Source organism: Podarcis raffonei, chromosome 9, assembly GCF_027172205.1.
Source record: "Podarcis raffonei isolate rPodRaf1 chromosome 9, rPodRaf1.pri, whole genome shotgun sequence".
NCBI lineage: Eukaryota > Metazoa > Chordata > Lepidosauria > Squamata > Lacertidae > Podarcis > Podarcis raffonei.
Genome location: NC_070610.1, coordinates 36,457,011 through 36,471,309, shown reverse-complemented (window position 1 = coordinate 36,471,309; position 14,299 = coordinate 36,457,011). Strand labels below are relative to the sequence as shown.

Sequence of the window (14,299 nt, the reverse complement as noted above, 5' to 3'; positions counted from 1 at the left end):
AGTTTAGTGCAGAACAGTGTAAAACATGCTTAGAAGTCTCTGTTAAAGATCAATGTAAAAGTTTAGTGCAGAACAGTGTAAAACATGCTTAGAAGTCTCTGTTCAGTCAACAACCCTGCCTAATCAGATATTACTTCTCTACACAGAAAGGCTGGAGAGAGAGCATTTGGGGGTTGTCACATGTCAAGAGGGGATGTGGTGAACAGTGCCATTATACACCCCATGTCCCCTACTTGTCTGTGCATTATGTCTTCAGGCAGAATGCCTGAACAGGGTTATACCTGAAGTGGTAAATACATTGAGATGGTAACCAATAATAATAATAATAATAATAATAATAATAATAATTCTTTTAAAATTTGCATCAATCATCACTGAAAATATGGTTACACCACAAATATTTCAGATTGATTACAGAATAATGCCTCAGCCAGGAGCCTAATGGGAAATCCCACACAAAGAGGAAAGAAATGTCCATGCCTCATTTTCCCTACTACCTAGCAGAATCTTTACTATAAAGAACTAAGTGCACAACTTTGCAGTTCTTGTTTTGGGATTACAGAGATCCCCTAACATAAGAGTCTGAAACATGCATTCCAGAAAGAGGAATTTTGAAATTGAAAAAAAATATCCCCTGGCATCTTAAAAAAGAGCTGATTTATTGTTGCATCTGCTTCTGAAGACATGTGCCTCCTGCCTCAGCATCTGTGTCCAGAAGGTACACACTATTGTGGTGACTGTGTTTTTCAAGAGCAGTATATATTGTATCTTTTGGTGCAGGAATGTCAAATCCAAGTGAGGCCTCCTTTTCAAACTACAGGCAATGCTAACTGGAGTGAGCTGGGGAGAAGCAGTGGTTTTGCTTCCATGTGTGCTTAGCCTGGTGTGTATGTAATTGTTTATGTGGGTGAAGAATGTTCCAATGTCCTATTGATGTGTGTGGTTCTTTGATACATTTGTGTTCCCTCTGTCTTTGGGATATGAAGAAAGCAAGAACAGTAACCACAAGAGGTTTGCCATATTTTGAAGAGCAAAAAAGAGGATGCTATGACGACTCTCATTTTATATGTAGGCTATAGAATTGCTGAGGGGGCAGAAGAAAAGAAGAGGAAAGCAAGTCTTCAGCCACCAGTTATGTCTATGTCTCACCCAGAAAGTATAGCCAGAGACATTTTGGCAAATTTTAAAAATCCACCCAGACAGAAATTTTAATCCAGAAAAAGAGGACGTGTCCTGGAAAAAGAGGACACATGGCAACCCTACACAAGGACACCTTGCCTACGGTTGGTTTTTGTTTTGAACTCACAAACAGAGTGAGTTCAGATGTAGCACAAACCTATGGTTTGTTTAAAGAAGGGGAAAGAGAGAGAATGGAAAAAAGACAAATGAGGAGAGAGAAGGGGAAAGTGTGTGTGTGTTTTGTACATATGCACATGAAAGAGTGTGGGTTGGCCACACTCACTTTGGTCATACCCACCACCACCAAAGTTGGCCAAGAAGCAATGTAGCCCTTTGGTCCCATCTTTCAGCCATCATTTGTTCTAATGTCCAAACCCAAGCTTGCCCATAAGCCATGGCTGGTTGGGTGCCAACAACCCAGGACCTTTGAAGCAGAACAATGTCCCAAACAGTGGTGTGTCATTGGTATGTGAATTCACAAAACCATAGAATAATTTGTCCTCAGGAAAAATAAACGTGGGAGAAGAATTTAAGAAGTGCATGCATATATATATATATATATATATATATATATATATATATATTCATGCCTCATTCATGGATGAGTTCCTTGCATCACTGCTTAATAAAGCCATCAGTAATCGTCTTCGTTCTTGAACAGTTGCATAATGACAGCGAAAGGTGGGTGGTAGATAAAGATAATAGAAGCAGTTATTTTCCTGTGTCATGACATGAAGGCATTTGAATTTCAGAGAAAGAAGAAAAAGGGAGAATCTGTTTGCACCAAACCATGATAGGAATATTTCCCTTAAATTATAGATAGGACAATCTGTTGAAATCCGTAGCTTTTATAAAATATTTACTATTCCCTTTAACCATGCAATTCACATTCATCTCAGGCTTTCCAAAGAGCACTGATTGTGCTGATAAAGAGGAGGGTATCCAAAAATTAGGAAAATAAAGAGGAAATGAAGAGTTGCAAGAGAATGATGAACATGTGGGGAAAGTTATTGAGAAAGGCAATTTTAGCACACATACACACACACATCCCTGCAATTTCATGAGATGCATGAAATGCCTTGCAGAAAAATGGAATAACTAAAGAGGTGGTTAAAGAGGATGGGATTGCAGCTAAGCTGGAAAAGAGCAAATATATTCTGCCAGATGGCCTTTTCCTAATATATTATACAATGTTTGTTTCCTCCTAAGATCCTTGTAAGTACATTGGCATTAACTCATGGAGGGAGGGAGATGGAAGTGTTTGGATAATGGATTTTCCTCCTCCGTTGCAGCCTACAAGCACACATTTGCTTACATGGAGAAAGCCCCCTGTTGAAATTTCTATAAAGGCAGCTCCTGTCCTCTTTTATTTTAATATAAAGGTCATGTGGGCCAAACAATTGCTTGCGGATTTTTATCCTCGGATTTGTTTTATTTAAAAACACCCTCTGGATTCTATATTAATGATAAATAATATAAAGTCACTGAGGCTGGATTGCTATAGAAATGGAAAGGAAGCAAGTCTCATTGAAATCAGTGGGACTTTCATCTGAATAGATATGTATAGGATTGCACCATCATTCACTTAGCTTCTTTTATTTAGCCAGGAGAGGGGACATTCCCAGGCCACACCATCCTGGGAATGGAGGGAAGACCAGGATTTCTATGTGACTCAAATCCTACCCCTCTCTTGGTCCTCCGCTAGGGACGTATTTTCACAAAACAAACATGCAACTATGCCAAATCATCCATCTGCATTTCAGCCTTGGGATGCTAGCCCCCCCCCCCCCCCGTTCACTTTATTACCATCAAGTCAGCTTTTTTTTAAAAAAAAAAACTTTCTGTCCCACTACATCCTGAGGGCAGTGAACAGCATCATATTTAAATTAATATATTTTTTTAAAAAATTAAAAAATCAGAATTTCTATACTCACTTTATATATCCATAAATACTTTACATATTGAACACTAAAATAGGCTCGCTAAACTCTTTTTTTGTAGTTAATTTTTTATTAATTTTCCAGTTACATTTTCACAATTAGAAACAAAAATTAACTCACATCTCTACCAGATCTTGATTTATACAAATACATTTTCACGAACCTTCTGAGATTCTTCAAATCTTCAGACTTCCCTCCATACCCTCTTCTGATTCCTTATATAAAACCAAATTCTTCTGCATTTCCATACTTATACTTTTCCAATTATTATTTCCCATAATTTTTTTTTCTAATTTTCTACTAATTGCAAGTGTTTACTTAAAATCCTGCCAATGTACCAACCTGTTTGCATTATTTTTGCACATAAACAATAAACGATTCCCACACTTTTTTAAACTTCACATCATAGTCTCTGAGCTTTGCCGTTAATTTTGCCTTTTCTGCATAGTCCATTGGCTTGATTTGCCATTCTTCTTTCGTCGCTATCTTTTCTTCCTTCCATCTTTGGGCTAACAATATTTGGGCGGCTATTGTAGCATACATAAATATTTTCTTCTGTTCTTTGGGGAGTTCAGTTCCTATCAATGCTTCTGGTTTTTTTTTAGCAAAAGTTATTTTAAACATTTTCTTCAGTTCATTATAGATCATTTCCCGGAAGCTTTTAATAACCTTACATTCCCACCACATATGATAGAACGTACCCTCATTTTCTCTGCCTTTCCAACACTTATTAGAACCTGTTCTGTACATTTTAGCAAGTTTTAAAGGCTCGCTAAACTCATCCCACTAATAGGCAGTGCAAACACACATGCAAGAGTCATTAGAATATCTGAAAAATCTTGTCAAGAGAGGAGAGTTGCTGGTGGACAGGTGCATTTCATGAACGTAGAATCTTAGAGTCTCAATGCATGCAACACATACACTCCACCACTCATAAATCTATAAGCACCTAGTGGATTTTTTTTTAACATATTATGTACACTAAGAAATTAAGTGGTCTATAAATACCTGAAATGAAGGAATAAATAAAATGGCACAAAAATGTATTGGGGATTTATCTTTTTCAGAAGATTTAGAGAAACTATTTTTCTGCCCTCAGATATTTAGGAGCTATTGCAGCTGAATAATCTCTTAGAAATGTGGAGCTAGCAAGCACACATAGTCCTATCTTTGGAAGAGCTACCCTTGATACGCATTCACCTGCTATGCAAATAAAAGCACAAATAGAAGGTCAAATAGGAAAGTGAGAAGTGTGTGGTGGTTAAGAAGCCATCACTAACAGTTTTCAGGTTTGGAGCCAAGAACTAAGGGATACGATTTTGGGGGGCACCATGTTCCACAATGTGAAAACGACTTACATTTAGCTCAACTTCAGAAAGTCAAAAAGAAAATTAATTGCTTTCTCCCAAGTCTCTCAGGCACAGTGTGCCTAAAAATAAACACCAAACAAAAAAAGCGGCTACCTCAGCAGCTGGTGCCTCAGATGTAATTCACATGCCAGCTGCAAAAGCCACCACAAAATCAGCTCCTTTCACATGAAAAAAAGAGAGAGTGAGACCTTACCTATTTTGGTTCTTCAGCCTCCACAAAATGCATTCCCCACCCCTAGAATATTGCACATATCTTTTCATGCAGGGAGCTAGAGTAATTTCGAAGAGTAGCTTCAGATCTGTTGCACACAAAGAGATATAGCACATGGAGTTGCACACAAACATGCATGCTTTTAACACACACAAATTATTGGGTGCCTCCGGAATGTCACTGTTTTTGCAGGAGGGAGTCAAGAACGCATCAAAAGCTTATGTCTGTGCAATTAAAATGTTCTGTTATCTCCTCCCCACTCTTAAAAAAGACTATATTGCAATTTAGGAAAGTGAAGGTGAAATGCACTGAAAACTGTGGGATGAACAAATGGTTACGGGGAAGAGGTGTAAAACAGTTCACAAGAGAAGCAGGATGAACACTCGTTGAACACTGTAAAAAAATCAGAATAAATGCTCAATAAAAACCAGACCCAGGCTGTGTACACACTATACCTTTAAAGCACATTGGAAGCACATTCTTTACCTCACATAATCCCAGTCACTGTACTTTGCTAAGGGTTGCTCAGAATTGTAACTCTGTGATGGGTCAACTACAGTGCCCAGAATTCTTTGAGAGAAATTATGTGTTTCAAATGTGTTTTCAAAGTACAGTGTCTACACGGCCTGAGTTTAACTACTGTGTATGCTTTGTGCAGGTAGATCAGGGTAAATGCGGAATATGGAGGTTGTCTGAAAGAGGCCATGGTGTAAGGAAGTTGGCTGTAGAGCTTTCTGTACATAAAGGGACACTGATTAATCCAGGTTTATGCATGCATCGGTGTGTATTTTAAACCTTCACTTGCATGCAGTCCCTCTGGCCAATGGGGTGTAGGGCTTATTGCGCAGGACTAACACCTGGGAGACTAAGGCTCAAATCCCAACTTGGCCATGAAGCTTACTGGGCGACCTTGGACAAGTCGCTGCCTCTCAGCCTAACCTACCTCACAGGGTTGTTGTGGAGATTAAGTGAGAAGGGGGAGAAATATGTATGCCACCTTGAGCTCTGAACTTAAGGGATGAGACAGAGAATGTTATCTCCTCCCCACCAAACTTTTGAGGAAAGTGGAACAACCAAGAGGCTCCTCTCTGCTGAACACCCAAGAGGGTCGCAGGGAAGGATGTGGTCTTTCAGATACTTGAGGCTGAGGGTGCCTACACACCATACATTGCTTCCTCATGTAGCAGCTCTAGCACAAGGCACAGTATCTCTCAGGGAATTGGTTTTCAATAGGGAAAGATTTGTGAGGGTTTTTTTGGGGGGGTGGGGGAAAACTATGTTGGTGCTGTTCCACAAGGGAACTTTTATCAACAGCATCCTATGTTTTCATGACAATTTCAACCACATCTGCCCAACCCTTTGGAAAAGTGCGGGTTGCACAAGCATAGCTTAAAATGCTTTGTTATTATAGCTGCTTGGGGAGCTATTTCACACACGCAATCCTGGTTGTTTTCTTCCATCCTTCTCAATACATTTTCTTTATGGAACACCAGAGGCAAAAGCTTCTGAGGTTAGTGAATGGATAGATCATTGTTTGGATGTTCTTGTAGCTGAAGCCTGCTGCAATTGGGACTTTCTGCAACAAGCTTTATGAATTTGGAAACAGGGCTGACTAAACCCATGAGCTCTTTCATGATGGAGTCTTAGAACAAAATGGAATACTCGTCATCTGTTTTACCAATTCATTTACCTCGAGGCCTACCCATTTACTGCCAGAGGTGCAACTAGGCAATTTTAGACCCTGGGCTTAACGGTCTTACACATGAGAGCAGGCAGCATTAGCTGGCCACGTGCAGATCTTTAGTTGTGAGGCACACAATTAACATTTATTTATCCAGTTGCTACCTGTAGTCCAGGCTTTACAGCTGCTTCTATGCCCCTCATATGTTAAGAGAAAAATTCTCTTGAGCACAAGCAGTTTCACATTAATAAAAAAATAAAAAAAATCACTTAAATCACAGCGCCAGCAGGACTACAGAAATAAAATGGACCTTGCTTCTGCTGTCCTGGCGCTAGACACATTCACTTAGCAATATGCATAATATATTTGTAAATAAAAAGAACACCTGTGACTATGTACATGCCCGGTCAGCTACCCAAAATATAAATGGTCTTTAAAAATAACGATAGTGATGTGATCACTGGCAGGCTTGATAAGTCCTGCCATGCCTATACCTACCCAGTGCTGAGGTGGACTTGTTTGCTGCTGCCCCCATCACATGCAGCACATGGGATGGTCATCCAAGTACTCCTGGGCTATGGGGTCCAGGACAATTGTCTCAAGGTCTGAGCTTAGCCGCAGCACTGTTCATTGGTGAATTGTGTGAAAATAGTAGTACATTAATTTAAGAATTACACCATGGAGGACTGCCATCATTGAAGGGTTACATGTTAACCATAAGCATCTTGTATCAATAATCACAGCAGATAACGTTAGAAATCTGACTGCACAAGTTGCTGAACCTATGGAATCATCCTCTACCACATCATCACAGCTAATTGGAGTCTTTATTATCATGTACACCGAAGCCATTAAGGCATGAGGGTCATGGAGGGGAAGCTGTAACAGTCTCTGGGAATTCTGTCTCTCCTCAGGCTTCCTGTCTGCTTCATTGGGGATCTAGAGCATCTATACTTGGCACTGGGTAATCAGGACAGATTGGGGATTCTGCTGGTTTATCACCTGCCTTGCTTCCTAGAAGTCTCCCTGCCTGCGTTAACAGAGATGGTCTCCGAGGAAGCATTGAAGACTCCTAGACTGCTGGTTCTTGAGGACTTCAACATCCATTTATTCTGAGGCATTTTAGGACTTCATGGTCACCATGACAACCGCGGGGCTGTCCCAACACATTTTCTGCACGACACATTTGACGGACCACACTCTTGATCTGCTTCTCTTGACAGGCAGGAATAATGTGATCTAAGAGAAGGGGAGGTATTAATGTCAGCTCCTTGTGATGGTTGGATCACCTTCTGCTGAGATTTAGGCTTTCCGCAACTCAGAGGCTGATGGATTCAACTGGTTTCCAGACAGTTCTGGTGAATTTTCTGATTGATATGACTGGTGCTCCTGTTGAAGCCCTAGCTGATTTGTGGAATATGCTAATAGTGCCAGCTCTTGACATTATCACCCCTGAGGTCCTGCTCTTGTTTGATAGAGCCAAGTGAAGCTGCTCTGTTGCATATGGACACCAGTAAGTGATCAATATCCAACATACTTGTGGTGGAGCAAACTTGCAGACAAAGATGACAAAGAGAAGGAGAAGTGACTCATTGTACACAAACCTCATATACAACTCTTAGAGCAAATGGATGAAGGATCCAGAAGAGTCTGTATCCCTATAGACTACTCTAAGAGTACTGCTCCTCTTCACCAAGTGAGCCTGAGACAGTGGAGTTGGTTATGGCTTGTATGCATTCCATAGAAATAATGCTTTTGCTGAAATTACCGAAAACTATATGGATTGTTGCCCAAAATTGCTGCTTGGTGGCCTGCATTTCTCACCTAATTTGGGTATAGTTTTTTATTTGTCTCAAAAGAAAAATGTTGCCAAGGGTTTGAAGGCAGCTATACCCATAAGAATCATTACAGCATTCAGGGTAAAAGTTGGTTATGAGAGTCTTTATTTTGCAACCTATACATAAACATAAAAAAGAAAACTGCAGTATACTTTAATGTTACATAAGATAATCATTAAATTTAGTTATTAAACCTATTGAAATTAAATGCAAAGAAGAAACCATTTTTTCTTGCAATTAACTGCAGATAAAAATCAGGGAAAACAGTTAACACAGAGTTGAAATTAAACAACTGCTTGCATAATATTACACAGGTTCTTTCAATTTTATTATGGCACAAAGCCACAGGTCTGATATGAATGAAGGTAGTGGAGTTTTAGAATGTCTACACAATTAATTAACATGCTAACATAAATATAGTGATTAAAATAATTTTCTCTACAGTCAATTTTGAATGCAACCCTACTTAAGAATTATAATGTATTCTACATGGTAATTACATAACAATGGGGTGGGGGGTGGGAAATAACGTATTTCTCCATTCCAGCAGCAGTACCTATATTGATATTAAATTTGGAATTTGGAAATGCTTGGCTAATGCCTAATAATCTTATATTGGTATGCATGCTATAAATCTTTCTATTTCTATTTTGCAAGGCACCTTACAATAACTCCTCTAAAAATTTGAACTAATATCCAAACAGGGCATGAATTAGGAGAGAGATGCAAAATTAGTTTGAGCCTGGAAACTAAAAAGTCACAGTTAGGGTTCAAAAGCATTTCTTAGGGCATGTGTCATTCTCCAACACAGTAATATAAAAACACACTCTTTATGCAAAGTTTTCCCGTTAAAATATGTTAAACTAAAATTTATGGTTAGAATACTATAGAAATAAAAGTAAAATCATCAGGCCGCCTGCACGCATAACAAGCTTACATGATTTTGACATGAACAAGGAAGAAATAAAAGAACAAAAGGACAACAAAACTTTAGATTTGCAGAATCTATACTTTTCCTGGTTTACTGCATTTAAAATGTCATTTCAAGATGGTAGTAATTTCAGAGTCAAAAACATAACAGTTGCAAACACAAAGGAGGACCTGACACCTTCTTCTATAGTCACAGTTTCTCCACTCCTGTGGTAAATTATAGGCTGGCGACAGGTTATTTCCTTAATCAAACTTTCCTTATTGTGCCCATGCAAAGAAGTCCACATGGCCTAAATCACTGCTAAAGTTTAAGTTGCTTTACTTATCACAGAGCACCTGCTGGAAGCGGCCATACACACACAATTCCAAACAGAAGATGTCTTTTTCACGGAAGGTTTTAAGTTTGGTTGTCCTTATGATTATCTGCACATATTATTATTTTTTTAGTAGCACACATATGTTTCTTTCTTCAGGCTAGACTCCAGTGTGTTTTCTTCTGCTCAACGGCATATAAAAACAACACATAATATAATGCTTTTCATTTAAACAAAGGAAGTCTATGACTCCAGCTTCAATATTTCAAATAATCATACAAAATATACATGTTGTTTAGAATCCTTTTGACCTTCGAAGGTATAGGAATTTTCTGGGGCGTCATCTTGTAGAAAGAGACAATTTAGTCACAGCTAAAAGCATCAAATATATCCTTCGTGGTCATCGTCGTCATCATCGTCCCCTTCATCCTCGTCGTCATCTTCAATTTCATCTTCGTCATTCATCATATCGTCATCCTCATCGTCCGTCCATTCATGGAAATCACCGCTGGCAAAATCACCTGATGTTTCCAGATCAATAGCTAAAGGAGAATATAGCTGCATTACTTTGTGTCAAGGATTATTTAATGCTATTTTTAAAAAATAGGTAAGATAATTGTTTTCCTAATATTTTTTGGGGGGTGGGGGGTATATTTCTGGCCCAAGGGAGTTCAGAATCCAACTGCTCAAAGAGCTCCTGTCCCTCCGGAGTCTTGCTAAGGCTGCATCCTAAAGTTGCTTTCATTGCAATTGACAATACCATTGTCTGACTCCAAGGCACAAGTTTAACCATCTACTACAAAATGCATTTTGAAAAAGACTAGTAAAAACACTGGTAAGGAATATTGATAACTCAAGATGAGAGATATATATTTTGTCATTAAGTATAAATACAAAATGGGCTTGTCAAAACTAATTTTAATTATTGCAAGAAACAAGCAGAAAATAACAGCTTCTAATTAAGAAACCCCAAAAAAGTGTGAGATGATGTTTTGAGTTGTGCTGTGTTTTATTATGTAAAAGGCTTATAACTGTGAAGGTGTAGATCACAATCTACCGGGGGGGGGGCGTTGATTCTGCACACAACAGTCCTGTATCAGCAAATACTTTACTTGGAAAGTTGCTATGAATGATCAGTTTTTAATACAGTTGCTTTAAAAGCAAGTATCATCTATGGATTAAGAGAGATTCCAATTCTCTCTATCAAGGAAATCAGATAACAGGGCATACTCTAGGTGGTAAATTCAGACCTCAAAGATCAGCTGCACGCGGGGGGGGGGGGGGGGCTGACAAACTTTTCTCATCCAAACAACTGGAAATGGAATTATGTGATTTACCACAGTCTGCAGCTCCATGTGTTCTGGATCCTGTTACCTCATTGCCATATCTGTCCACGCACCAGCACTGTCCTGCACTTCCATGGCACTGAGTTGGCTTGTAGTAACCATCTTCATCACATAAAGGTATATACTGCCCTGTGCAATACACAAAAACATTACCAGGGACGTGCAGTCACTCTTGCAGCATAAATGTCCTGGCTTCAACCAAGCAATGCCTGAATAGCTCAGTCAGTAGAGCACAAGACTTTTAATCTCTCAAGGTTGTGGGTTCAAGCCCTACATTGGGCAAAAGATTCCTGCATTGCAAGGACTATATTACCCTTGTGATCCCTTCTAACTCTACGATTCTATGAAACATGTGAATATGCGTACAATTTTTCTGTTGTATCTCCTATTTCATTCTCAGGTTAAGTACTAATACAGTGGTACCTCGAGTTTAAAACTTAATTCATTCTGGAGGTGTGTTCTTAACCTGAAACTGTTCTTAACCTGAAGCACCACTTTAGCTAATGGGGCCTCTCGCTGCCGCAGCACGATTTCTGTTCTCATCCTAAAGCAAAGTTCTTAACCCGAGGTACAATTTCTGGGTTAGCGGAGTCCGTAATCTTAAGTGTCTGTAACCTGAAGCGTCTCTAACCCTAGGTACCACTGTGCTTTTAAAGGTTTCAATAAATATCAAAGCATATTTCCCAATTGCTTGCCATAAAAGGTCTCTCTGTTCTACCAGAAAAGGAATGTCTACATTGCCTTTTCCTTGTTCTACTGATACCTAATTCATATTGTAGTTTTTCATATGTTTGAATAGTGTTAAGATACTCTGCAAGGGATGTTGGTTGCCATGGAAGAGTAACAGTGGCAAAGTCACTGAATTCAATGGGACTTACTGTCAGGTAAGTATGTACAGGATTGCTGCCTAAATTCTACTTAAGTTTATTAAGTATATCAGAATAAGAATACAATTTATTTTAAACACTGTAACATATGCAACAAATTTGGAGATAATTGCTTCAATTTAAAATACAAAGTCTTTAACTCTGATTATAATTATGCAAACTTTTAGATTCAATGAACAATTATTCACGTAAGAGATTTGAAGGAAATATTAAACAGAACATTACGACTGAATCATCTAACCCTTCTTTTCACAGTAGGTTTTATAAAGTGAAAAAATTGACATTATAGTACTGTAATAAAACATATGTAATATCTTGGAACTGATAAGGTAATAAAACTAAGTTTAATGGTTTTCAAAGACTTTATAAATTCTGTTACTGGAATTTAGTTTGGTCCATCATTTTAGGATTCATATTGATTTTCTGTTGCAGTTTCGCTAGAGTTATTTATGTAAGCAATAAAAGCTTCAAAAGAATGATCTATGACTTACCTAGGAGCTTCCTTCCCCCTTGCTGTTTCTGAATGTTGCTGAGCTCTGTCTGGCAAGGTGGGTCTAGAATGATGACATCAGATAAGTTAAACTTCAGTTATGTGTGAGAATTTAGGAATGGCTTGCTCTGCTTACGATTTAACTTCAAGTATAGGATTTAAAAATGGCTTACTCTCACTGACATTGTTATTATTAACAGATGTGATCTGGAAGCCAGTTATTCTACAATCAGAATGTAAGAACAGTTTTGCTGTTTTAGAAAAAATACATATGTAGCCCAGCATTCTGACTTCATCAGAGGTCTTCCTCCAGATACCTCTATGACACTTGTAAGCAAAGCATGATAGCATCAGCAATCTTTGACAACTAACATCTGTTAAAAAGAGGATACATGGGATGGTATTAAAGTTTTACTGAAAGTGGACCCACTGAAATTAATGGACCCAATTTAGTTATGTTTACAAGTTTCAGCGGGTCTGCTCTGTTTTAAACTTTGTTGAATACCACCCTTGGCCTTTGATTTAGACTGTTGACCATCTGATAGACCTACAAACCAGATCTTGTCTGATATTCTTTAAGGCTATTGTCAGGGAACTGCCATCGGAGCCAGAGGCGGAGGGAAGGCTCTGGGGGGATGCCGGAGAGGGTCCCAGTAGGGAGAGAGGCAGCCCATCTGCTGGGGAAGGAAATCAGCGTAACACCAGTGGAGAAGGGGGACAGATGGGGGAATCGGAGAGGAGGCTCCAGGACTCTTCACCGGAGACCAGCGGAGAGAGCACAGGTGCTCCGCTGCCCACACCCTCCCTGCGCAGAAGACTTCCGCGCAGGGAGAGTAGGAGGAGACTTGGCGTCAAAGAACTTCTTTGCTGGAAGAAGTTCAAGAAACGCCCACTGACGGATTCTGCCAACAACTGAGACAGCCACGAAGAGAGAGGCTGTCCAGACAGAAAGGGTTCAACCAGGTAACCTAGCCAGGAGTGGCGGCAACTTACCCCCAAGCAACCCCTAGAACCATTACAGCTATCATAGTATTTTCTTTAAAAAACAGTCTGAAAACTGCCAGATGATGATTAACTGCAACAAACAGTTTGACCATAGGAAGTCTGCACTTTTAATCTGCACTGGTTCCCAGTCTATTTCGAGGTCTTTTTCCAGGCTATCGTAAGTAATGGAACTCACAAATTAAATATTGTGAAGTGTGAAATAATATTTTGTGAACCTACTCTCACCATGAATCCTAGTATTATGAGGAGAAACAATTATCTTTATCCATCTAAGGTTTCCCCCCTCATTATTAGCATCCTTGCACTTAGTAGATGGGAAAATATTTAAAATGTTTTAACTCTGCAATCTTGGCTTTAATGTCTATTCATCTGTATAACTCTTAGTAGTCACTGATCAACAGAATTCTACTAAAATAATATTGGATGAGTGAATCCTGAAACGATTTTATTTATTTATGCATGTGCATACATGTGTTTGCTTTAATAGCTATTATCTGGGTCACAAGCAGAAGAAAAGTCTCAAAATACAAGTACTTTAGAATGCTGTGTCTTTAGAGTAACTCTACAATGCAAGCATATTTCACAAATCTGAATTTCCTTGAGCACAGTACAAGGTTAAATACTTTCAAGTCCCGTTCATTTCAATAGAAAAGTTAAGCACACACTTAAATCTTTTGCATTGAAATTGAAAAGTTCTTAATACTGGCTGGATTGAGCTGTGTGTGTGTGTGTGTGCGCGCGCGCTTGTGTTCAACAGCTGCATCACTTTCACTGATTTCCTCTATTGTCAATAGCTTTGCTATTGAGCTAAATTTAAGACTAAGTCCATGTTACTTTTGATTTTGTTTTATTATATACCAAGGTTACAATTGACTAAAATTGTGTTACTGCTTGTTTAGTCCAAACAATGCTGAAATGCTACTGATTGTTGCAAATTCTGCAGTTTTTAATGGAATACACAATCATAAAATCTGTTCAGTATATATATTGAACAAATTTTATGATTTTTTAATATATCTGTTGCAGAAGACTTCAAACATCAATAGACCTTTTGTGTATTAGTCATGCAAATGAGAGAATCAATACAGATTGAAATACAAACTGACTA

At 38.8% G+C, this 14,299-nt stretch overlaps 1 protein-coding gene across 2 annotated transcripts in view; it reads right to left on the bottom strand.

Annotated features, from left to right (window-relative positions):
• Positions 1-8,307: 8,307 nt before the first annotated feature.
• Positions 8,308-14,299, bottom strand: part of SPOCK3 (SPARC (osteonectin), cwcv and kazal like domains proteoglycan 3) — a 114,664-nt gene continuing 108,672 nt past the window's right edge. For both annotated transcript variants that reach the window (XM_053402879.1, XM_053402880.1), the window contains 3 exons: positions 12,188-12,250; positions 10,801-10,938; positions 8,308-10,005 (listed from right to left, as the gene is read on the bottom strand). In XM_053402879.1, coding sequence (XP_053258854.1) covers positions 9,845-10,005; positions 10,801-10,938; positions 12,188-12,250 — 362 coding nt within the window. In that variant the 3' untranslated portion in view covers positions 8,308-9,844. The remainder of the gene's footprint in view (positions 10,006-10,800; positions 10,939-12,187; positions 12,251-14,299) is intronic.